Source organism: Mus caroli, chromosome 10 (assembly GCF_900094665.2).
Source record: "Mus caroli chromosome 10, CAROLI_EIJ_v1.1, whole genome shotgun sequence".
Classification (NCBI taxonomy): Eukaryota; Metazoa; Chordata; class Mammalia; order Rodentia; family Muridae; genus Mus; species Mus caroli.
The window spans coordinates 112,680,408-112,707,222 of NC_034579.1; the positions used below are offsets into that span (position 1 = coordinate 112,680,408).

Genomic DNA, 26,815 nt, shown 5'->3' on the forward strand with positions numbered 1-26,815 from the left:
TTCTCTTAGCTGCTTTAGAAAGGTTTCTTTGGCATGTTTTCATTTGTACCTGGTATAGAAATTAATTTAATTGTTATGAGGAACATAAGAGGAAATGCGATTGTATTTTGTTTTGCCCTCAAGTTGACAATTGTTTTAAAAGGCCAGTCTACTCGATAAGCAGGCAAGCCATTATTCCCTGCTTTGCTGTTCATTGGAAATCTTAATTCCATATCAGCATCACCTGAATCTGAGGAAGGACAGAGGAACCCTGGGCAGTTCCTTAAACCCAGCCATAAACCTGCTGGCGGTATTCAGACTTCGTCTGGGAAGGCCTGGAATGTTTCCTTTTATGTTCTTCCTGAGTTTCCAAGCTGTAAACTGTAAAGTGGTGAAAGTCTCACTTTTGTTTGGATGTCATCTGAGGTCCCCGAGTCACTCTAAGGAATGCGAATGGCCCAGCCGGGTGGAACCTTGCAATTCTAAAAAACGGTTACTCATCTTTTTGTTACTTTGCTTCTCAGTTGCATGTGTGGATATCTTATGTGACTCTAATGTTTGTGACTCTGCAAAGAAAATTCTAAAGGAAAACAGTAGTTTGGATTTATAGACACCGTAGTATTACCTGGCATGAATTTTGGCTTCAGAGCATAGTTAAAGGGCCTGGGTATGGATAGACTTATAAAATTTTAATTAAGATATGAGACATTGATTTTCAAAAAGAGCACAATTCTTAAAGTCCAGCTGGTTTATTTAAACTTGTACCACCCCCTGTATGTAGAACGTCAAGGATCAGGCAGAATAAGGCACACGATTCATGATTCATGAGCAGTGCCTTCACTATCTTCCTTTGCCACCCAGGCCTTTGCCATGGGGATGAATTTCTCTCATGGCACTCACTCTACCTATAGCTTCATTTACACTGGGTGCATTGAAGGAGCTGTAAAGGTAATAGCATGATCCTGGGCCGTTGCCTGGAAACTGAGTTATCTCATAAAAACAACAGCCAGAAGTGTGTTACATCAGCCTACAGGTGCCTCCATCCGGCTTTATGTGGCATGTCCCTGAAAATGTCAAATGCCGAAAAGAAAGGGGCTGGACCAAAGAGCAGTTAAATTCTCAGCTAGGAGGAATGCTCAACGGGTTCACAGATTAGAGTTCTACTAGTTACACGACTATCACAAAAACTTCTCTCATCTAAATGAATTCTGTTCTCTTGATTGGAAAAGCTATTACGTTTTGGTTGAAGCTAGAATTCTACAGATGAAATTTACCTTCAACATGAAACATTAAAACAAATGTTTATAAATATGGATTAGCCAAAATGATCATGATTGAAAGGAGAATTTACTAATCCTTGTCATTATTGCAAGCAATAATTTAGATCCAACTTTACCACTGGAAAGAAATGTGTAGCCTTCCCTGAGGCTAAAAACTCAAACTAAGACCTCAAGCAGTTTTGAGCCTCTCTTAACAGCAGTTACTTACATAAAACTTAGGAATTATTGGGCTGCAGAGATGGCTCAGTGGTTAAGAGCGCCGACTGCTCTTCCAGAGGTCCTGAGTTCAATACCCAGCAACCACATGGTAGCTCACAACCATCTGTAATGGGATTTGATGCCCTATTCTGGTGTGTCTGAAGACAGCTGCAGTATTCACATACATGAAATAAATAAATAAATCTAAAACAAACAACAACAACAGAAAAAAAAACCTTAGGAATTGCTGAACAGTGTGGTGTTGAGTGCCTTTAATCCCAGCACTTGGGGTCGCATCTCTGTGTTTGAGGCAAGTCTGGTCTACAGAGTGAATTCCAGGGTCACCAGAGCTACATAGAGAAACCCTGTCTCCAAAAAAAGAAAAATCTTTTAAATGCTTTTTAAAAAACATAGGAATTATAGTGATCTAATACTTAACATAATGATTAATAGAGAACCTGAAGTGTCTGGAGAGATGGCTCAGTGGTTAAGAGCACTGGCTGTTCTTCCAAAAGACCCAGGTTCAAATCCCAGCACCCAAGATGGCATTTTACAACTGTCTGTAATTCCAGTTCCCAGGAGTCTGACACCCTTACACAGACATACATGGAGGCAGAACACCAATGCAAATAAAGTTTTAAAAAAATAGAGAACCTGATGTTTAGTAAATGCAATAAAAATCAAGTACTGAGTTAATATTTCTTAATTAACTTTTTTAACAGATGGAAGTTAAACCAAATATCTGGATTATATTTGTACTTAAAGTTTTATAATCCTTTTTTAGATGCTATTCACTCAATTGAATTTCAGCTTAAGTGAGCAATCCAGCCATAATTGGAAAACTTGACTGAGGAGCCGTTCTTTTGTCTCCTCCCCTCCACTGGACCCTGGCAAACCCGTTTTCAGTGTCTCCTCTGGCAGGCAGCTCAGCCAGAATCGCAGCTCTCAGGTCCAGGGATTCTTTTACTTCCCACATGCTTCCTGTGGCTCTCACAAAAAAAAAAAAAAAAAAACAACAACAACAAACAAACAAACAAACAAAAACTAGAAGGAAAAAATAGATTTAAATAAAGCAGATAAGTATTCTAAGGAGGTAAGAATGGTAAGAATGGAGGTAAGGTGGATGGTCACCATTGCAGGAAAAAAATATATCCCTGGGTGCTGTCAGTTACCACAGATTAAACATAGAAGTGATATATGCAAGCACCATTGGATGAAAGCTGTCCATGACACCAACAGAGCTGGCCACCAGGGAGGTGTCAATCAACCTCAAAAAGCTATCTGTCAGAAATACGCCATACTATAGATGCCTACGGTTGCTTAAGTATTAAAGACTTTCTTATTTAAAAGGAGAAGTTTGGGGTGACAGGAGATGCCACAAAGCCAAGGAATAAGACTGCAACCAGACTTCTGGAGTGCCCATACCAGGCTCTTGCCAAGTGTCAGAACCTACCCATGGGCCTCTTCGCCCCCTGCCCATTGTGAAGGAGTGAGACCTGTAATGCCTGCCTACGACGTTACGGAGTAAGCCAGACTCTATGTGCAGCCATCAGCAGTCAGCAGCCAGCAGTGAGCAAGGACTTATCTGCCGCTAGAAAATGCCATCCTCAGAAGCATCTGTGATATAAGTGGTCCAGTCAGAATGAGTTTGTTGGTTCTGTTACTTTTTCAGACAGTTGTTAGAGCCATGAATATTTATGTCAACACTTGGCAATGGTGCAACTATTTTCTTAGTGGTGCACATAGAAACCGAACATCAACAGAGAGTCGTAAACTCTTACAGAGGCAACAGATAAAAATGCAGCTCTCTTTGTAGTGTTCCCCCTAATCAATAGTTGTGGGCAGTGCCCTTGGTTCAATTATGAGATGCATGATCTTGGGCAAGTAAAATTCTTTGTGCTCCAGTCTCTTTCTATAAAGTGCGACAGATGAAGTGCCTACCTTAAAGACTTCTGGGCTTAATTTAGTGAAAAATCTATTCAAAGAGCTCTAACCAATCAAGCTTTGCTGCTTATAGCTTTTGCAACTATATTTTTCAGGTGTGTTTACCAATGTAACATTTATGTATAGAAGCATCATGTAAGGAACATAGAGCTGGCTACCATCTTGTTTTTAGAATCTGGCATCCTCTAACATAAAAAATGTCTATTCCCATCATGATACTGCTTTCAAACCCTTTGCCACTCCAGTTCTGAGATTCAGTCATCTGGGATGTTATCTCCCATTGCTTACTATGCACAGGATATATCTGAAATGGAATAAACTTCCCTTTGACTGGTAAAATCCAACTCAAGTCTCATAGTTTTTGAGAAAATGGGTGAATCCGATATCAAAGAGTAATTTTTAAAAACCTTCCTTGAGAGTATTACACAAAGACCGTTTCTAAGAAACACTATGCTATGTGTGAGATATAGAAGCCAAATGCTGATGAATATTAAAAGGTGTGTCTACACACATCTTGGGCAGGTCACCGGGCCAGAAGATGCTCTTGACAGTGCCAGGCAGGAAGTGTTAGGAGACCCCTTTGCCTCTGCATCAGCAAGCTCACTCCACCCTAGGGTTTGCTTCTGTTGGAGCCAGAGGAAGCATTACAGACAGCAGCAGCCTGGCCTCTGCTGGGAAGCTCTCAGGCCATGTCTATGAGAAGCCCTGAGAGTGGCTTCATGAGTCCCCAGCTCTCATGGAAAGTTATTGCTTCAGATACAGTTTGCAGTAAACTAATGTTGGAGCTTTTCAATTTGCCTTGGCATTGCTAGGGGTGGTATTTGATTAAATAAACGCAGGGGCTTAAATACTTCCATTGGATTCGAGATGCGCATTATAAATGTAATTGCAGAGCGTGTTCCAGACTTCCACAGTTCAGCCAGTGCGTCCATTCTCCAGCCTTTAGCTATGCCCTGAAGATACCGTATTTTGACCGGGCAGGAGAGTTGTGCTTAATGTTGAGCAAACAAACCCTTCCCTTACCCGTGGTTTAATCGTTTCTGAAAATTGTCGATGCCGCAGGCAACAATCATGTCGGGGAGTACTATGAGTTTGAATCACGAGGCTCCAATGGCTCGCAGTCAGCTGGGGCGACAGGCCAGCTTCCAGGAGCGGAGCAGTTCACGGCCACACTATAGCCAAACAACACGCAGCAACACCCTGCCCTCAGACGTGGGCAGAAAGTCTGTAACCCTGCGGAAAATGAAGCAAGAAATAAAGGAGATCATGTCCCCAACTCCGGTGGAGCTTCACAAGGTCAGTAGACCTCTTCCTCCTTCCCAGGTGTCTAACGTAGCAGCCACTCTGCATGACAGTGATGCATTGCTGCAAGCTCAGCTGTGACTTCTCCTGTGGGCTCAGCAGAAGAGAAAACCCACAGTTGAAAGGCAAAGCTTCAGAGACTTAATGTCTTAAAACATGTCCCCTCGAAGGATTAGCCTGGAAATCGGGGAAGATTGATTTTCAGGCGATGTGTTTATCAAAAAGTGGTCAAAATCTTACTAAAAAGAGAGAGAGAGAGAGTGAGAGAGAGTCCAATGTTATGTGGAGCCTTGATGGATGAGTCTATTCTCATTGACAGGGGGAAGGATTTTCCAGACATCTTTTGTCCATCGCTTCACTGACAAGAGGCTTAAAGCCCATTGGAAAAACAGATTTACTATTCAATTATATCCCTACACTAGGCAGGAAACTCTCCTCAAAACGTTAGATTTCCGGGGCCAGGGCAGAATGAACTCTGGTTATGCTCCATATTAGACTACAGTATTGTCCACAGAGCAAACTTGCTCTCACACTTCACCACACTTCCGAGCCACCCATGGCGTTTAAGTGAGACCTATATAGGTATGACAACTATGGCAGGTCCCAGGCCAACATGAGCAGTGATAGGGAGGTTTAGTCAGCTAGAATGGTACTTTATGCTTTTTTTTTAAACATATGATGATTGTAAAAAAGTAACAGCCCCAACCTCACTTTTCATAGGAACCAAGACCCTCCCTGTCATTAATAATCTACTCACAGAATTCATTTCACTCAAAGGAGCACATACGTGTCAGGTTGAAAGGAATTAACATGTCACTCCTCCTTTTTCCTATAAAGATTTCAGTTTCCCTAACTACCCTGTGAAACATACTTGTTTGTTTTGTAACTGACAGGGTATGATGGAGTGGAGAAAGATACTATCGTGAGTTATGCTATCATCCTGGTCCTTTATTTTACCACACATTCATCCATCCATTGACATGTAGACTGTGTGTACTGTGTATACATTCCCTCAAAGGATGTATTGTTCATTCTTGGGGAAATGAGAGACCAGTGGTAAGACATTTAAGAAACCATGGGAGACACTGGGATCAGTACAATAATGGCAGCCAACCTAGGCAGCCCTGGAGTGTAGAAGGTGGCACTTCTGTAAAGGAAATAGAAAAGACTTCCTAGACATAGGCATTGACTGTACAAGGAGGTAGAGGGTGGAGAGGCACCCTAAGCACAGAAAGAAGCATGAGCAAAGAAAACACCATGGTGTATTTTGGGAGTAAAATTATTCTCCTATGACCAGGGTTCTTTGCATTAAGAGAGCTCAGAAACACAAAGATGCTACAGGCATTGAGCCCCCATTACAGTTTAGCTTGTTTGTTGTTTGTTTGATACATCTCTTGATAACTCACATATCCTACATCACATGTTGACTTATACCATCATGCCATAGGAAATCCCGTAGCCACTAAATTGTAAAAGCTACATGGTCAATGTTAATTCTGCCATGCCAAAAAGTAACCCATCCTCCTAATTTCCTTGGGTGGGGGTGAACGCTGACTTCCCCCTTCTCTCAGTTGCTACCCAGGTTGAGAAAAGCATACCTCTTTACCTCCCCTCCTTTAACCTCAAAGAGAAATGATACCGTCGTGCACTGGGTACCTACTGAATTCTGTCTGATGCATATTTTAGTCCTCACAATAGATATTTTTAGTAGTCACTTATCATTCATAAGATAAGGAAAGTTGAAGTATGAAAATGTCTTCTTGTTGTCTTTCTTCTTTCGGGAATGAAGCTATTTCCTCAAAGACAGTTACTTATGACCCAGGAACATAAATGCCCTGTCTCCCTATGCTTCCTGCACAGAAAGTATTCAGCAAAAATAATGACAGTAAGCTAGATGTGGATATTGTTATAACAGAAAAAATTTTTAGTGGGGCTCTGCTGAAATACAGACCTTATTAAAAAAAGGAAAATTCTATCTACTTAAATCTAACAGATGGCAGCGGGTAGACCAGTTGGCACATTTGTGCATCAGTGTGTAAATTGGTGGCTCATGAGATCATTGGCACAAATGGGTCACCGTGGCCTGATTAATATCACTGTTTTTTTCCCAATCATTTCAGTCATTTCATCTAAATATGGTTCTAAGTACATTTCTTCTGTAGCTTTACTGTCTTCCAAACCAATCCCCAATAAAATGAGGTTCTCGGAAACTAAGTGGCACTCTAAGAATAAAGCTTCCTCAAGCATTTAGTTAAGATGGAGCCTGTGGGCACATGCTTTGCAGTTCTCTGGGAAGCGTCTGAGAACGACATCTCAGGTGCCTTCTGCTGAATTTGTTAACCCTGATAGGCCGTCAATGTGATCGCTGCTCAGCACACTTCAGGAGTTGAGAAGGAAATGGTCATTAACAAAGGGACTGGCCTCACTCATGAGCGCACCCGTGTCTCATGTGTTTGCGTCTTTGGGTATCTGACATGGTGGGAAAGCGTGCTGATATGTAACTTAGTTCATTTTCATTGCTGTGATTGAATGTCTGATGGACACAGGTTGTTCGGAAGAAAGATTCCGTTTTGTTCATGGATTCGGAGGGTTTACCCGGGTCAGCCAGGGTGGCATGTCTGGGAAGCTCCTTTTTATCTTGGACCAGAAAGCAGAGAAACATTCAGGAAGCAACTGGTGATAATATGCTCCTTAAAACCCACTCCCACCAGCCAGCTTTCGCCAGCTAGGCACTACCTCCTAAAGTTTCCACAGCCTCCTAACATTCTACCAACATTTGGGTCCAGTCATTTGCGGTCTGTAGTTTGGGCACCAGCTGTGGTTCCACGTTCTCTGCTTAGGGTGCTTGGACGCTGCTGCTGCACACTAGGCTGGAAGGATGAGTCGGAGCCTGGAATGGGTGGAGTTCTGTAGGATCCTGGTCTGGCTGGGAGTGAGTGCTGGGGACAAGAGGGTTTGGGGAGTGCCAGGGTGAACCAAAGGTTATGTAGTTTGGAGGGAAGGGGTGAGACTATCTAGGGTGGACGAAGGTCACTGGCTGAAGGCTAACATACTGAGATGCCTTACTAACATGGGGAGGCACTCCAGGAATCTCAGGCGCAAGACCACATTCCTCAGGTTAGGTCTCTGATCCCCCAGAGAACAGGAAACCCTCCTGACTGAAGCGAGTCCACCATTTTGCACTAAGAGCTGATTTGTGGCGAAGGGCTGTCAAGCTCAGCAAGCAGCACAGTTTCCCACCAATCATCCAGCTAGTCGCGTCATGGGGAACATTTCCTATTCCAATCATAACACTGATAGAACAGAGTTATCTTCCCTCCGGCTGCACCTGCTTGTCATTAAACCTTTGTCATAAATTAGTGGTGGCATGAAATGGGGCTACTGAAGCAGAAAACCCCCCTCCTTTCTTAGGTGGAAGAGATCCAAGCAGAATCTGAACAAAGGTGGATTTTTCAGTCCCCGAAAGGTTACAGTAATTTCTACTATGCAGTAGATCAGAGATGAGAGTGGCCATTGTAGGTGGCATGAATGTCTGTAAGCATGCTCCCTGTTGCTTGTCGGTTTCAGTCTTTCTGGTGGTGGTTTGCCACGGGGCTAAAGTTTGGACCCATTCGTGATCAAGAGAGGATGAATGGATAAAAATTAATGAGAACTCCTTGTCATTGTAAGATACACAAGGAAAGTCAAAAGCTCAAGCCCTCCTGGGGGCAAGCCACTAACATCACCTCATACAAAAGAAAAGTGTTAGCTTGTCTGTTAGCTTCTTGACTGCAGTGGTCAATCCTGACTGATGGAACTGAGAGATGCCTAGGATCTTAGTAAACACACCTCGGGGCATTTCAGAGACATTTCCATCAATTACCTAGGGACAGCTCTGGCTTCAAGGATGTTGTAATTCATTCATAGGTTCGAAATTTATTGGGAGGTGGTAGGACCATGGGAGGGAAGCCTAGTTAAATGAAAGAGATGTGTCTTTGAAGGGCACATCTTATCCTGACGTTTCTTTTTCTTTTGAGACAGATTCTTGCAATAGTCCAGAATGGCCTCAGACTCATTATGTAGCCTTAAACATCTGACCTTCCTGCTTCTACCCTAGGAGTGTTTGGATTACAAGTGTGTGTCAGCAATCCCGGTTCTACGCTGTGCTATGGACCAAACTGTGGGGTTCATGCATGCTAGGCAAGCATCTTACCAAACTGAGCTCATCTTCAGCCTTATGTGCACTTTGTATGCTCTGTCTCTGGTCTCTGGCAACCACAATGTTCAGCCTCACTGCAGACTCAGAATCAACGTGGCCCCCAAAGACTCCATAGGTACAAACTGACACAGTAAATGGAAATGCATCCTGCCTTAAGTTGACATGAAATCATGTCTCAATTTGCTCTCGTTCCATTGTTTACCCCCTACTTTCTACCTATATTCTCCTCTGGCCCCCCAACCCCCAATTTCTTCAGTCCTTTGAGAAAGTCTGAGCTCTAAATGGTCCATTATTCATCCACTATGCCTTCCTTGCTGTTAGGGTCATTGATGAAGGCAGACTAAACTAGACACTGTCCACATTCATTGATGAAGGCAGACTCATTAGCTGCCATTCTGACCCTTAGGGGAAAAACGACACGCAGGCTTATATGCACAGGTGGGGGGAAACCAGGGCTGGAGTGATTCGGTTCTCAGGGTGATGGTGTGGCAGACAGTGGTGCTGGATCTCCTGTGGACTTCTGTTTCTCCAACTTTCTCAACGCCAAAGCGTACTAAGCTCCTAAACACGGTGCACACTGCCTTCCTATCTATGAAGGAATCCAAACTTCCCAGCACAGTGTACACTGACATTTTTGCTGTTGTTGTTTCTTAAGTACAGCTTGTGTTGAACTAACTCCACGAGTCACTAACAGACCTTAGACAAGTTTGAAGAGAGAAACTTTAGATAGTTGTTTGGGTTATAGATGCGAGGTGACCGTCACCATGGAGTGCTTGTTAAAATTCAGGGTCTCTGGGTTTTCAGGGTCCCTGAGCCAGGGACACGTACATTTTAGCAACATCATCAGTGGATTCTCTTGAGGTCTAAAGATTGAAAATCACGGGTAGACGTCTTGCTAGTTCTAGATATTATTCTGTTTTAATGTAATCACAGACACAGAATGGTGGGAGGGGAATCGAGGCTACACTTCGGGCCCTGGAGCTTCCGTACTTTATCTTTAATATGAGCTCTGTTTTCTGCTGCAGCTTATCACAAACGCTTTCTCTTTGTAGATAAGGGACAAGCAATCTTTGCTGTGTTTCGTTGATAACTGTCCCTTTTCCCCTTTGGAATCTTAAGCATCCTTTGGTGGCCACTTGATCCATCTCTGCGATGAGTCACCGCTGCACTTCCACACACACCTCCAGGCACCAAAATCAAATCAAATCAAAAGCTCTTTTGCAAGAGGACAAGTTCCTTGCATTCAGCCCAATTGAACTTTAAAAATGACTTCCTATTGACACTCACTGGTTCCCTGCTGTGCATGACTTCCAACAGAATTAAGTTTAGCATTTAATTGTATGCAGCTATTGATATATGTCTTTTGACAGAAGGATTCTTAAAATAATTTTCCAGGGTTTTGTTTTTGTTTTTTTTCCCACTTAAGGCTGCTGAGGACTCCACCGGAACATTTGAGTCACTCTGAGGAAACTCTGGAGATTCAGCTATTTTGTTTCTCCTTTCTTTTTTATTTTGGGGGGAGGGGAGGTGGGGTTGGAGACAGGGTTTCTTTGTATCGCCCTGTCTGTCCTGGAACTCACTCTGTAGAGCAGGTTGGCCTCAAACGCAGAAATCCGCCTGCCTCTGCCTCCCGAGTGCTAGGCTTAAAGGCATGCGCCACCACTGCCAGGCAGGAGCCTCAGCTTTTTGCTCAGCACGGTGCATTTGCAGGCTGGGAGTTTTGTCAGAGTGGAGCCAGTGCGGTGATGCTGCTCTACTCCTTGGACTGAGTGCTGCGGGGACACCAGCTTCTTCTGTAACCCCGCCCCCTGGTTAGGAATGGGCGTGGCCCTAGGAGGAAAAATGAAAGGCAAATACCTCACTCTTTCCCATGCCTCTTTCTTCGCTAAATATTTGAAGTCACCGTGGTGGATTACAGGAGTCAGCGGGGCCAGGCACAGACCTCCTGACTGTTGGCTCAGGACTGCCTGCAGCGGAAATCACGGAAATCACGGGAAGCTAAAAGCAGCCCCGCTGGTGTGTGAACTCGGCTATCATCTGTAGCCATGCTTTGCTGGGCTCCTTTCTCTTCAGAAGTAGAGTATGGGTCTGGCTTTTCTCGCTTCCATAAAAGAGAGAGCAGGGCCACATGCTAGCAGGGGAGGGAGACCTCACAAGGCACATTTTCCCAGGTACAGTCGACCTCGTTCAGCGTCTTACTCCAGCTCTCCTCGGCTGTCCAAGCGTGAGCCAGGGCCAGCAAGGACAGGCAGCAAAGCCAGGAGACTGCTCACTCAGAGAAGTGGAGGCTCTTTGCCTGTCACTGTGTCAGCCTGGCAGCCAGCTTATCCCCTGTGGTGCCAAGGGCAAACAACAGTGTGAACACTGTTAGGGGAACATTGGCTAGGGTGACAAGGAACAGACTTTGGGCTGCACATTCCAATGAAACAGTGGCCCCAGAAATCCTCAAAATGCGTGTTTTCCATCGCATTCCCATGGATGCGGTTCTGTCCTTTTTAAACCATACCACCACCACAAAACAACAACAAAAAACAAAATTTGTGGGAAAAAAAAGGCTCATGTTTAAAAGAAAGCCTTTTTAGAACAGGGCGTGGCACACGCCTGTAATCCCAGTACTTGGGAGGCAGAGGCAGGAGGATTTCTGAGTTCGAGGCCAGCCTGGTCTACAGAGTGAGTTCCAGGACAGCCAGGGCTATACAGAGAAACCCTGTCTCGAAAAACTGAAAAAAAGNCCTGGTCTACAGAGTGAGTTCCAGGACAGCCAGGGCTATACAGAGAAACCCTGTCTCGAAAAACAAAAAAAAAAAAAAAAAAAAAAAAAAAAAAAAAAGCTTTTTTTTTTTTTTTTTTTTAATTTACTTGAGGGACGAAGGATTACAGCAATGACAAAGCTCATTTAAAGAGCAATCAAGAGGTGTCTTATCAGTCGGTGGCATAATGGGGTCTCAGACGGCATCACTGTTCTAACGGGTAACTTGGGAGTCCTCTGCACTTTTGCTAGGCAGAGCCCACTTGGTATCTTGTCATGTTTTGCAAGCTGTCCACCGCTACAGTCCGGGGAAGGTATGTCAAGAGGAGGTGACACCCCACATCTCACGTGACCTTCAGCGGTCCTGTGAGACAAGCTTTCAAGACAGTGTGCCTCATTGCTATTCTTCATGTTCTTTATGAACTTCTGTCATGGATCCGACTCCCCAATGTCCCTGTTTGTCTCTGTGGTGATTGGTTGGTAGGCTGTAGAGGTTTACATCATCTGTAGAGTGTCCATTTAAGATGCTGGGTTCTCTGAAGGTCAGCCTGCCTCACCGGTGTCCCCGTGTTAGGGGAAGGGTGCTCTGTACCTTCCCTCCACACAGTTTGCCGTATCTGTCAGCAGTATTGTGGTCCTTAAAGGCATATCAGTATAGCCCGCAGCTTAGGGTTTTCTTTAAGATGGGATTTAGTGATCTTTGTCTGACGCCCTATGCGATATAATAAAATATAATAAAATCAAGACAATGGGTGCTTTGCTCATTAGGACCCTGGTCAGTTCCAACTTGTCATTGCTCCACGACCGCCCCCTCCCCCCATGAATGGCAATAACCTTAGATTCTAATTCTCACAGTATCAGTGGGCAGTGTGCCTCTGACAAGAGCTGACAATAGGTCCTGTAATCAAAGAGGCCCACGTGGGTCGGAACTGGGAAAGGTTCAGAGCTAGAGAAGCCAGGCTGGAGTTACGGGAGAACCAGGAAGCAGAGGCTGAGTGTTGAGTACCATTGCCATGAGGTAACACCAGGCAGCTCTGAGAATAGATACCAGGAATAAGGGCACCCGTGCACACACCCAGTACTCAGAAGCAGGAGAGACAAGAAGTAAGGCCAGAGACATGGAGGCCCGATACCGGGGGACCATCAGCTCCTGAGGCTGGAGTTGAATTCTCTGCTTTTCCGTGAAATAAATGCATTATTCAGGGGCTTGGGGGGTGAACAAGGAAAGCAGTTGTTAATATACCACAGTTCTTCAGAAGGGCCGCTCTCCCTCAGCCGGGACTAAGTTCTCCAAGACCAAGTAAGTCAGCCTAGAGCCAACCCATGGAGCCAGCATCCTGGGTCCTGATCTCCACCCTCTTGGTCCTCAGCCCTCGGTGCCACAGGATGCCAGGGAGCAGCAGGAGGCGATATCAGAAGCAGCTGGCCTTTGTCTTCCTCTGCCAAGGGTGCTCCCCTGACAGAAGCAGCAGCAGCTGCCTTTCTGACCCAATTTGTTTGGAAACCTGGGAGTTTCTAGGGATATAAACAAGATCTGCTTCCTCTTGGGCTAAAGAGCTGGGAAGATGGAGTCTTTCTATTCTATTCTATTCTATTCTTTTCTCTTAAGATCTACAGGTAAAGTAGGCCTATCCTCAAACCTGACATTGCTTGAAATGCCTTGCTTAAAGGAGCACAGCTGCCCCAGCAGTGCCTGCCAGGAGCATTCCCAGGGGGCCTGGTGGCTTCTAAGGAAATCAGCATCATTGTTGGGACCGAGGTGTTGCTTTGAGACTGAGCTTTCTAAAGAGGCTGTCGGGGATTGGGAATCGCTTCCACGGTGGCTGTCATTTACTGTGACTTTCCCAAGGTGCTGTGCTGAGTTGGTCTGGAAAGGGGATGAATTGGCTCTGGTTAAAGCATCAATTAGATTTCTGATCTCTACCTGTGGATACGGTTCAGACAAGCAGGTAGTCTAGCTTAAAAAGGTAAAACAGATCTGAACTTGAATCTCAGTGGCCTCACTACCGGCTGCCATAGCTCCCCCCTCAGGCTTTAGACTTTGAAGCAACTGTGGTGCAGTCACAGAATTGGGCCGATATCCATTGAAACTGTATATATCCTTGTTCACGGTTTTGTTTCAAGGGGTACACTAGCTCCTTTAGGAAAGAAAAGCCTTGAAACTGTGTTAATGCCTCAGTTTCCCCTGAGGCCTCTCCTGAATAGAGATTCTACAAGATATACTGTAGTCTTCATGGGCTAGAAGAGAAGGCAAAACCAGCTTCAAGACGTCCATCTTCAAAGAGCAGGATTTTGTGTGATGTTCCAGGAGACCACAAGAGGGCGCACATGAGAAGCGACCCAGCAAACATGTCCCGTGATTCATCTTTAGTTTGTTGGGCCTTTGAAAATGAATAAAGGCTGCCTATCCAGCGAGAAGATTGTATATCCAAACAGAAATCATGATTTGGTAGAAGACACCCAGCAAATGAGGTCAGATACTCCAGTATTGAATCCTGGCGTGTTTGCATTAGATCAGAACGGGTCATTCTGTCAGCTTCTTCAAGGCTTCAGGGCCTCATCAGAAGAAAGGGTGATTTTTTTGTTCAGAGTTGTTGGAATATCAGAGGCAATCATCCGGGAGAAAGTGCTCGGATAAGGCGGCTTTGTCTGTGTGTGGAGGATAGGTGACTAAAACCTCAGAATCCTTAGAAATGCTGGGGGGCCCAGCAAGGAATCAAAAGTTAGCTCTAGCAATCTCCAAGCAAGCTCTCTGCATGATGTGAGTTATTGGGGCTATTTTGAGAGCAGCCAGACAGGGTTTGCCATTAGTATATTATAAATTCCTGGGGCCTTTTATGTAAATCTAAAATAATTAACTCCATCTGTGTTAATTTACTACTCGTAAGCAATTTCCGAGGCAAGGCTACAGCTGGCTGTTAAAATTCAGTCTCTTCTCACCTCAGGACATCTTTCCACAGAAACCTTGATTTCTGTTTTAGAGCAGTCAGTAGCCCCTTGTCCTGAACAGTTTACCATCAAGATGTGTCACATGTAAAGCCAGGAAGAGGAAAAGGCCTTGGCAGTAACCAGGGCTCAGGGGCTTGTGAGCTAATTTATCTTCGGTGCTCTAGTTAACTGGTTGACATTGGCAGTCTGGGGTGTCAGTAGCTGTTTAGCACTTAGTGTTCTGCTGCTGGGAAGAGACACAACGACCATGGCAACTTGACAGAGGAAAGCATTTGACGGGGACTTGAGTGCTTACAGTTTCAGAAGTCCCTTGTCACCATGTCAGGGCACATGGACAGACGTGGGGCTGGAGAAACATGTAAAGGTAGAAGTTCTGCATCTGGATCCACAGGCAGCAGGAAGAGAGAGACTCTGGGCTTGGAGTGGGATTTTTGAAACCTCAAAGCCCACCCCCAATGACACACTTCCTGTAATAAGGCCACACCCCCTAATCCTTTCAAATTGTGCCACTCCCTGGTGACCAAGCATTCAAATCTATGAGTCTTTAGGGGCCTTTCTCATTCAAACCACCACAAGCCCCTCGCAGGTTCTGGCCTATAGAGCAGATACCAAAGAGTCACAAGCCAATTGATCAAAGAAGAATCTCTTGATCCTAGGTACATTTTCCAAAGGCAAGGATTCTGGATGACGGCGTTGGAAAACAAGCCTCAGCTGTTAAGACGAAAGTGGACTTCCTGATGTCCACTGTGCGCTTAGGCTTGTCTCATTCAGAGTGCCTCCAGACAGATGCTGACTTCCTTACTCAGCCAATCAGGGAGCCCAAAGTGTTGTACAGTGTAGCAAGTCGCAAGAAACATAGAGCTAAAAAGCATACTGTGCTAGTTAGAAGCTGGGGCTATGGCTCTCCCCAGGAATGCTACCTGTTACACAGAGGATATGGCTCAAAGAAGAAAATGAGTCAAAAATAAAATACCCACAGAGCCGAGGAGCAGCACATAGGCAGGCAACTCAAGAACAGAGATTTCACCTACCAGTAAACAGGACCCACGGACGGCCAGTCTATCAGCAGTCTATTGATAGTTTGCCCTCTCCCCATTTCCCGCCTCCTCCTCCTTTGCCTCCTCTTGAGAATAAAATATAGAAACTTCCCTTCTAGTCAAAAATTGGGAAGGGGTTGTGGTGATAGCTGGTTCCAGAAGAGGGACAGGAAACATCCAAGGCGCATCTGCAATACTTTGTACCAGGAAATACAGAGCCTATCAGTCAGTACACCCAGGCCCTGGGGAAAGCACCATGCGTTAACATGAAAAGCATCGAGCCTTGAGCCTTTTCGAAACGCAAATGCCTTCGAGCATCGGAGAGAATACCAAAACACTTGAACTCAGCCAATATGGAACGCTCCATAGGACCAAGTAATTTTCTGTTCTGAGATTGAATTAGCATTCACTCTGCCTCTCGTGTACTAACTGCGTGAATCAGACAATGCTAATTGAAGAGCATGTTCTGTTTTTCCAAAGTAATTCTAGCTAATAAGTTGGAAGAGTGGCAGGACCAGGCAGGACAAGGTTATTCTTCGCAGCCTCAATGAAGCTACTGAGTCAGACGCAGATGTCTGTGGGTGAACTAGGAGACGGGACATAGATTGATGGCGATGTGTGACGTCATAGGAAGCTCCTTTGGACCTATGGTCTATTCGGAGTTCCCAAATACCCTGACTTCACCAAACACCAGAGCCAACTGCCATTTAATGAGATGGTGCGATCGAAGGCTATTCTACAGGCTGGAGTATGCAACCCCAGCGATGCAGCTAGCGGCTTTCCCCATCCCCCCCCAAACACCCCAAGTTCTCACTTTTTGTGGTTTCAATTACCTGTGGCCAACTGTAGTCTGAAGGTCTTAAATGGAAAACTCCAAAAACAGAACATTCTTCAGACTGTAAAGTTTACACCCTACTCAGTAGCATGGTGAAATCTCACACCCTTCCACTTGAGATGAGGGCCCTCCCATTTCCCAGCCTACCCAGACCCCAAGCCCATCTTGCCCATTAGTGGTTAAGTAGTCACCTCTGGTGGCTACTCTTGGTCATTAACTTGACACACAAGAGGGAACCTCCATTGAGAAATGGCCTCCGTCGGATTGGCCTGTGGATGGTGTCTGTGGTACATTTTCTCTACTGATCGGTGACGTGGGAGGGGCCTGGGTTATATAAGAAAGGGAGATGGGAAGGAGCCTGGGACTCAGATGGCAGCAACGTTTTGCCTTGCTCTCTGCTTTGGTGCCAGGCTCCAGGCCCCTGCCTTGAGTTCCTATCGTGGATTCCCTCAATCAGGGTCTATAACTTGTAATACAAATGAACCATTGTCTTAGGGTTTTACTGCTGTGAACAGACACCATGACCAAGGCAACTCTTCTAAGGACAATATTTAATTGAGGCTGGCTTACAGGCTCAGAGGGTCAGTCCATTATCATCAAGGTAGGAGCATGGCACAGGAGGAGCTGAGAGTTCTACATCTTCATCTGAAGGCTGCTAGCAGAATACTGACTTCCAGGCAGCTAGGGTGAGGGTCTTAAAACCCATATCCACAATGACACACCTACTCCAACAGAGTCAAAACCTTCTAAGAGCACCACTCCCTGGGCCAAGCATACACAAACCATCACAACCATTGTATCAGATCAACTGTGAGGGCATCGATGTGCTTGTGGCTAGTATTTGATGCTCTCCCTGTGTGGTTTCAGGCATCATCAGGGTCTTGGAATGACATCTCTCCCAGATTAGGGGCTACTGTAAGTCAGTAGCACAGGGAACATGGACGGTCACATGCCCCGGACAAGCAGAAAGACGGAGCCTAACACAGAGGCAATGAGCGGCCCTGGTTGGGATCCTAATGATTTAATAAGCTTTCCTGGGTTGAGAAAGGTGCCTCAGTGGGAGAAGGAGTGGCCGTTGCAAATGTGAGGACCTGAGTTCAAATCTAAAGCCAAGTACAGTAATTCCCCTGTGCCTACAGGGAGGTGGGTAGCAGAAAGGAAGCTCCCTGGAAGCTCGTGGGTCAAATATCCTGATAAACACAGCATCAACTCCATCTCAGAAACAAGGTGGAACCAGGTAGATGAGAGCTATTTTGAGAAAGTGGGGGAAAATATAAACTAGGTACAGGTACTGGAAAACAAGTAATGAAGGCCAATTGTATCAGAGAATTAATAACATTCAGGGTCTCTATAAAACCATGTGTTTCTGTCCTATAGCTACCCCCTATGTGTGCTCCATGTAATGTTCTAGAACAGGTAAAGTTTTTATTTGTAGTAATTGACACCTGCCATTTCCATGCTTCTGGAGGGTACTGTTACAATAATTCGATACATGTATTCAATGTGTGATGACCACATCAGTATAACTGAGCGTTGCTCTCTCCTCAAGCATTATTTCTACATGATGGCAACCTTCAGAGTCTGCCAGTTCTTTTGAGATGTGCAATACATTGTTGTAGACTCTCCCGACTCCACAGAACTCTGGAGGCCATTGGCCCGGTCTATTACTCACTCATTTATGCACTGGTGACTGCTTGTTGATTTCAGACCTCAGCTGTGGCGTCCAGTTTATTCTAGTTAAACATGGCACTGGGCATACTTTCTATGATAATTTCATTTTCTTTGGAAAGCCAGCATTAGGATTGTACGGTAACATAGAGTCATAGATGTTAGACCAGAGGCGGCTTCTTCACCCTTTTTGCTCCCAAGTAACGATAGGACATTTTTTTATGCCTCTAGTCCTAAAATTTTTAGTTCTCAAATATTTGATATGGAGATCTAATAGATTTATTGACAAGCTACAGGCTCCAAGCTGGGCAGATACTCATCTATTCTAACAATGCTGTATGGCCACTACTTCCCAGCACGTGGGCCTTTGCCTGCAGCCTGAGTTCCTCCCCTGCTCACTCTGTTCCCTGTGTGTCCTCATGACTCTCCTGATGATCTGCCTGTGACGAATCCAACCTTGTCCTTGGGATTCACTGATTGGGATCAGAAGTCCTGCCCTCTTCTCTTCTGCGCAGCTATAGCCTGGCTCTGCTCTTTATTAACCAATCGGGTGATGGGAAAGAACTTCTTTATATCCTTGAGATAGGAGATGCTTCAAACAGCATGGCAATGCCCGATGTCCAGACTACAACCAGATCTCTGAGCATAGCAATCAGCATCTGCATACACAGCACACAGAACCATCCCCCGAGTTCTGCTGTCAGTTTTTGAGGCACCTTCCTAGGAGGTGCACAGTGGCTGACGTGATTCACAATGTGTGTGGTGGGCTCCCCTTTCTGCACACCCCTGACGCCATTTCTTTGCCATCTTTGGTAATGATGACCTTTCTCGCTGGGGGAGGGGTGTATGGCCCATCCTGCTTTTAATTTGCATTCGCCAGTGACGGACGATGTCTCTGCATTCTCTCCAATGCTTGTTAGCCACGTCCTTAATTAAGAACTGTCAGTTCAGAAGGAAATGATCTGCTCTTTAGAGACATAGGCCAAAGTCTGGCATTTGTCAAAAAAAAAAAAAAAAAATCCTGAAGAAAAAAGAAAGTAACTGGAATCAATGTAGCTTGTGACAGTGGCTGCCACTGAGTGACAGATATAAGGAGGCTTGGCGCTCTGACATCTTTATCTTACAAGATATTTGAAGGGTTTTTTTTGTTTTTGTTTCGGGGTTTTTTTGTTTTTGTTTTTTTGTTTTTTCGAGACAGGGTTTCTCTGTGTAGCTCTGGCTGTCCTGGAACTCACTTTGTAGACCAGGCTGGCCTCGAACTCAGAAATCCGCCTGCCTCTGCCTCCCAAGTGCTGGGATTAAAGGCATGCGCCACCACGCCCGGCTTGTTTTTTTTTAATATTATAATATAATAACATCTCTCCCTTCCCTGTTCTCCCTCCAATACCTCCCCACTCACCTTCAAATTCATGGCCTCTTTCATTGTTATTTCATACAACTAGAGATAGAGAAGACGGAGTTATATAGATATAGTTGTTTTTGTTGGTTCGTTGGTTTTGACACAAGATTTCTCTGTGTAGCCCTAGCTGTCCTGAAGCTTGCTCTGTAGATCATGCTGGCCTCAAACTCACAGAAATACACCAGCCTCTGCCTCCTAAGTGCCTTGATAAAAGGCATGTACCATCTTGACCCAGCGTATATATTCTTAAATATAACCTACTCTGTATGCAGTGTTACCTGTGTGTATGCGTTCAGGCCTGATCCTCTGGCATGGGCAGCCAATGTTGTACTCTTCCTTGGAAAATCCACCTCTCGCCGCCCCAGCTCTCCTCCGTTGCCTGTGGTTCTTTGTGTAGAGTTGAGGTCCCCATGGGATTTTCCAAATCCATTTTGTCATGTCCACAAAGTGTCACCAGCATGACTGCCCAGATGTGAGCTGGTATTTTACTATTTGAAAAACTGTTCTTCCAGGGCTGAAGGAGGTGGCTTACTGGGTAAGAGCACTCGAGGCTCTTCCATACGATCCAAGTTCAACTCACACACACAGCAGCTCACAACCACCTGTTACTCCCGTTCCTAGGGGTCTTACACTCTTCGTTATGCTTCTGCAGGCACCAGACACCCACATGATGCGCATACGTTCAAACATGCAAAATACTTATACACATAAAATGAAATGTTAGAAAAAATTAATTTTCTCCAATAAATAAATGCAAATATGACCCATTTTGTGGCCTGGGGTAAAACCACAATTACAGAAGGTCCTAAGTATTTTTTTGTTTGTTTAGATTTGCAGGGGAGGGGTTTGTTTGTTTGTTTGGGCAGTGTTGGGATTGACTTAAGGGCCTTGGGCCATCCTAAGTAACTTCTCTGCCACTTAGTTACACCCACCCAGCCTAAAAAGAACATTTTAAAGAAACCATAGGTTAAATAAAACAGTATAGGACCAAGAGGTCAGAGCTTTGCAGTCAGTGACCTTGCTCGGAAGGCATCTCCGTTGCACGGTTTCTCTTTGACCTTGGATGAGTTTCTGTCCCTCTCGGAGCTTCTGTCTAAATGTCCCGCTACACACACACACACACACAGTAGAGACAGTAGGATCCTGTTCCTGTTGAAACTTCAAGCCTCACAGACATTATAAGAATGAAGTTCAGCTTCTGTTGACAGTGGACCTTCAGTTAGCAGCCCTCACAGTCCAAAGGGTCCCAAGTGTTATCAGGGTACCAGGTGGTGCAGGCTAGCTTCAATATCAAAGATGTGCTCTCTAGTCAGGGCCACATAATGTCACCAGTGAGCACCAGCACCTTTCCTGTCCAGCTATGCTGGCACTGGCAGGGCTCTAACTGCAGAGCCTTGGAGGGTGGTTCTTTGAACCCAGAACCAATCAGTATTTCCCACAAACCTCCACAGCACTGGCTTTTGTAAAGCATGGTAGTAGCAAGGGGAGTTGGCTGGAAAGAGGAATGGCAGAAGGAGCCCTCTTTCTGTTCAGCACAAGATGCTACCATGTGACAGGAGCTTGGTTAGCTTTGAGATAGATCAGTGAACAAGAGGACAACTGCCTTTCTCAAAAAGCTGCATCAGGGGATGTGCCACCCAGGCTTTGTTATAATTAACAAATACTCATAACAAGTCTCACGGTGAGATTTACTTTGGCCAAAGGCAAACTCGTAGTCATGCCACTTAACTCCCTGCATATCACTAGTGTTTCGCAAGAGGAAGTTTGGATTTTACTAGGTACAATACATTATGCATGTAGCAGGGCCGACTTTATGTAAACACTGGGGGCCGAGCAGCCACAAATGCATCTCCTGCAGGAGGACCTAACTGAGGACTGCCTGAGAGAGCAAGGATTGCTGGTGCAGACAATGCCAGCCAATCAGGAACTGCTGTTTAGAAGAGATGCTTTCAGGTGGAGTGTACTAAAGGAGCTTGCTGCAGTGTTCAGAGAGCTTGCTGTAGCATTTCTCACCTGCTCCCAGAGTCTGTCCTTGACTCTGCGCCAACTCGCCCCCAACCCTCAAGGGCAGGTTAGGGTGGGGAGCTAGCTGTCCAGGGCACAGGGAACATATGCACACACTTTTTCTTTTTTTTTTTTTTTTTTTTAAGGAAGAGGTGCAGTAACAAAACAAAAAATGAAGGCAAGACTCTCCTCCTTTGTCAGCTCAGGCTCAGGTTTTACAGATTCCAAGGTTGTTCTTGGGGTAGGGGCAAAGCAGCAGGGTCAGTCAGCAGAAGCCGTCCAATGCTGACATCGCCAAGTCCACTATGTGGCTATGAAATTAGTTTGTGACGCTCCTTCATCTGAGAATCTTCGGCAGCGGAAGGCTCCCGCTCTGCTAACTTGGACATTTTCACTCTTTCCAGGTGACCTTATACAAGGACTCTGGCATGGAGGACTTCGGGTTCAGTGTGGCAGATGGCCTGCTGGAGAAAGGAGTGTATGTCAAAAATATCCGCCCAGCTGGGCCAGGTGACCTTGGGGGCTTGAAGCCCTACGACAGGCTCTTACAGGTAAGGCCTCAGCGGAGTCCAGGATCCTTGCCCCGACCTACAGGCAGCAACTTCCTCCAATGCTCCTGCATGGCTTACCCTTTGTTTTATCCCTTGCTCTCCTGTCCTCAAACTATGGAACTACTGGTGGTGAACAGCAGGGAAAAAGAAGTCTCTTTCAGGTCCCTGAATGTCCTGACCCTGAGCTCAATGCTATGGTTTCCGTTTGAATGTTCATTCCTCAAATACCAGCCGAGAGCTCTCTGGCCAGCTAGTCTAGTCAAACCACTGAGCTTCAGAGTCAATACAGAGACCCCCGTCTCAAAGAAAATGAGGCGGAGAGAGCAATCCGGGGAGATACTGACATCCACCTCTGAGCTCCACAGCCATGCTCTCACACATGCATGCGTACTTGCCCACAAACAAACACACATCTATATGAACATGTACTGGCAACACACACACACACCACAAAGAAAAGCAATATTACTCTGGTTGATCAGGGACATGGTGAGGAAGCAGGTGTTCACAGGGGAGAGCAGGGAGATGTTGGTAAGCTGCCTGTTCTGGACCTATCCAGTCCTCCCTAACTTCAGCGTATCCCGATGGGACATAGCTCATAAGTTAGATCTGTTGCTTAGAGGCGATGCTCCAGCCAGGGCTAAAGATTTCTAGAAGATGGGAGTTAGATAGAGTTTGAGCTTCTAGTCAGAAGTGGGAGAGAACCCTGGGAGGAATTCCGCACATTAGGAAGCCTGGAAGGACAACTGTAAACCGCAGGCCAGTGGCTCCCAACCTTCCTAACGCTACAACCCTTTACTCCAGCTCCTCATGTTGTGGCGACCCCCAACCTTAAACTTATTCTCATTGGACCTCTTAACTGTAACTTCGCAACTGTTACGAATCGCAAGGTCAATATCTATGCTTTCTGGTGGTCTTAGGTAACCCCTGTGAAAGAGTCAGTTGACCCCAAGGAGGTCATGACTCAATGACTGAGAACTGCTGCAACAGAGAGTCAAAACAAGCAGAGTTAGAGTCATTCAATCCCCCAAAGGGGGCGAGACTCACAGGTTGAGACCCGCTGCAATAGCAGATCAAAGCAAGCAGAGTATGTCATGAGAAACAAGGTTTGGAGCCCCAGCTTAAATGAACTTCTCATACTAGAGTAGCCAGCAAGTGGGGGCTAATGGGCAGCCATAGGGAGTTGTGCCTTTGACCTGGAAAATAGTTTAAAGATGAGTTCTCTCAGTTATATCAATAACAGGAGGCCCTTATGTGGGACACATAGTTATGGAAGAGGCTCTGGTGGGTGGCTCTTGTCCAACCCATGACCAGTTTATGCTGCCTATGGTCCTTGCTCTCAGAGTCCATGCCTAGTTCCCACACAACCTTGAGAAGGAAGCCAGACTCTGGGGAAAGGGGGGAGGGTCCCTGGGGTCTTCAGACAGAAAGTGCAAGTATAACATTTCTGTAACAGTTCAGTGTTGCACATTTATGGATCCTGGACAGGGAAAGTACCATGAGCCATCAGGGAAGCTCCTTAGTCACACAGACAGGAATGAAGAGGAAAGAAGAGAGATGAGGGGCCTACCAAATAGCAATTCTTACCAGGAGACTTGATGTTTGAGGGCAAACGGCTGAGTGGTCCATGTAAGGAGCAGGGCAAGCAGGAAGCACCAGCGAAAGGCAAACATGGCTCTACATGTGGCTCTCTAGCCACCAGCTTGAGACACAAGTGAGGTGCTCTCAGGCCTGGGCAGCCACCTCTGCCACTGTTCGTTACATCAGAGAAGGGGAACCAAGGACGGGCGGGTGTCCAGAGCAGTAGACTGTGGACAGCCAAGAAGGCTGAGGACTTGATTCTACAGTGCCCGGAGGTGAAACTGTGTCTAAGTACCCAGAACTTGTGCTCAGAAAGGGGGAAAGAAGGGGAAGTCAGGACTGGGAGTTAAATGCAAGGGATTTGAGCAAGCATTGCTCCTGGGCTAGGGGTATAGATGCATGCGTGACCTCCGAGGTCCAATTCCCAGGTTAAAAGAGGATTAAAGTTAGGAGTGCCTAGATCAGGCATAAGTTGAGGAGAAGGTGGGTTCATCCATCCCTTACTGAGTGAGCTCTGCATCGTGGTAGCCAGACAGCATGGTACTACATCCTTGGGAAACCCCTACCCACTGCTGGTCTAAAGCAAAGCAACTCCACCGCCTTAGGCTTTGTTTTCTTCCACTGTAAACCAGTGTAAAGTTCGGCAATGGGAGACTCTGGGAGAGGTGACCTTCCTGTGGGGACGGGAGGATGGTTGGTATGGTGACTTGCCATAGGCAGTTGCAGAAGATAAAGAGTGAGCCAATAGCCTTGTTCCTGTGTGGCCAAACTGAAGAGGAGGGGACCCCCTTGCACAGCCCACCTTCAGAATTACGCCCTCGCCTCTGGGTTTGGGAACAGTGGCTGCAGCAGGGTCGTTAAGACGCCTCTTCTTGGCTTGGCAGGTTAATCACGTGCGGACGAGAGACTTTGACTGCTGCCTGGTGGTGCCTCTCATAGCTGAATCTGGCAACAAGCTGGACCTGGTTATTAGCAGAAACCCACTGGCCTCCCAGAAGTCGATAGAACAGCCGGCTGTGCCCAGCGACTGGAGTGAACAGAACAGCGCTTTCTTCCAGCAATCCAGCCACGGTGGTAATCTAGAGACACGAGAACCCACTAACACACTATAGCAGTACTTTTATAAAACAGGACAAAAAACAATATCTACATGGTGCTAAAAAAAAAACAAACAAAAACAAAAAAACAAAAAACAAAAACAAAACAAAAACCCATTAAGATTTCTGTGACAGCTGAAGCACAGAGAATCACGTGGCATTAACGCAAGCACAGGGGTCTTTTAAATCTCCCTCATGGCTCATGTTCTCGTCCCTTCCCAACTAGAAGAGGTTTCTTAAAAGAGTGGCCACTCCGGTAACTGGTGGGTCCTTCTCTCCTGGGGCCCAGTGGTAGGGAATAAAGAAGAGGGCAGCCCATCCCTTCCCCCAAGTTAAGATCAGAGGAAACTTTTTACAATTCACCTTTACTGTCACTTTTTACAGAGAAAAACATCTGTTTGAAAATATTCTCTATAATTTCCTGAATGACATAAGTTTCTTCCTATAAAGTCATTAGCGTAAGGACATGATCAACATGGATTTACAGACAGCTGGCTCGGCTAGGGGAGCTAAGGATGGGTGACTGGCCAGGCCTGCCGCAGTGGGAGGGGCGCAGGTATAGCATTAGGCTTTCTTAAAATATTTCCGCAACAATGCACGTAGGAGACCATAATAGGTGGTGGTAAATGTTTTGCCCAAATATAGGAATGATTTTAACTAAGATGTATGCTATTCCCTATGCAACAGATGATCAAACAGGATATGTCTTGTGACCTGTTTTGTTTTGTTTTGTTTTCCTTCCCCTTAAGGACACATTTTTTTTCTTTTTTTAAAAATAGCTGAAAAAAAATCTCTGATAATGAATTAGAGTGTGTAGTAACACTGAGAATTAATGATATGATCCTATTTTTAAAATCCAAGGCTAAGAATTTAAGGAGTGAATGAGATGATATTCACTTTATGGGTAGGCACATAGAACTCAGCCAGGTCAGATGTCTGCAGACGGCTTCCCCGAGGGGTGCACCGCATGGGTACTTACTGACGGCGTTTGTTCTGAGCCATGCCACTTGCTTAACTTGTAAATACATTTTCACAAAGCTCATTGCCAATCACTGTCCCCCCGAAGCAATAAACCGTGACAGTTGCTTTAAATGTTTGTGGGCAACTGCTTTCATCTGTTCACATATTTTGAATAGCTACACTAATAACTGTTATTTGGTAAATATTTAAAGGAAAAAAAATAGATCTGTATATTGATGGTAGAATGTCAAGACAATTCTTTTCCAAACATGTTCATTTTGGTCACTAATACAACTGCGCAGGCAAAACATCGAAACACTGTGTCCTTTGTTTAAGGGAAATGATTCATCTTTCTTTTTTGTGCAAAGAAATATATGATTTCAAACACATTTCTGAACTGCCAGGGCAAGAAAGTATAGAACAGAATCATGTTAAGAAAAAAAAAAAAAAAAAAGATCATGAGTCACTTAAATATGTATTTTTGTTTGTAACAAACAAGTATTAAACTGTAAAGTATTTTTGTACAAATTTAATACTTTAATAGCATGGTATTTATCGTCTATGTATGGTTTTGGGGAATTCAAAATTGTTGCAAATATTTGTATGGAAAAAAAAAATCCTCTACCAAATGGAATAAACGGTGATTTTAAAAAGCCAAAATAAAAAAAAAGAAATGACCTGCATGTTTGGTGCATTGAGTATGACTCGGTGTCCTGGCCTGGGTGCTAGTCAGAGTTCATCTCCACAGCTTCCCAAAGGAAGACAGCGCCTCGGCCAACCTGAAAATCACTCTGGAGAAATGAGAATGAGCTGCGGCATCAGATCTGGGTTCGGCTGGAAGCTCCAGTACTCAGAACGTGGCGCAATTTCCCTCCGGGAAGCCAGCTTCCCCACCTGGGATCCTGAAGGTCAGTACAGCAAAGAACCTACAGAACATGCCTTTCAATCAAGAACACGTGCACACAGAAACCCCGTCAAGTCCACTGCCGTGTTCACGTTAGGGGACAAAGAAAGGTGAATCCTAACACACGGGTGCACCAGCTGCCCTTAGGAACTAGGAAAACGCGTTCTTGGAGGCACACTT

General features: G+C 45.4%; 1 protein-coding gene across 9 annotated transcripts in view; it reads left to right on the forward strand.

Moving 5' to 3' along the window:
• The window catches only part of Grip1 (glutamate receptor interacting protein 1), a 622,013-nt gene extending 595,600 nt beyond the window's left edge, over positions 1-26,413 (forward strand). For 3 of the 9 annotated variants that reach the window (XM_029482638.1, XM_029482635.1, XM_021175317.1), the window contains 3 exons: positions 4,464-4,697; positions 21,947-22,093; positions 24,559-26,413. In XM_029482638.1, coding sequence (XP_029338498.1) covers positions 4,464-4,697; positions 21,947-22,093; positions 24,559-24,786 — 609 coding nt within the window. In that variant the 3' untranslated portion in view covers positions 24,787-26,413. The remainder of the gene's footprint in view (positions 1-4,463; positions 4,698-21,946; positions 22,094-24,558) is intronic. The other 6 variants (XM_029482637.1, XM_029482636.1, XM_021175313.1 and 3 more) reach the window with 3 other exon arrangements.
• Positions 26,414-26,815: the final 402 nt, after the last annotated feature.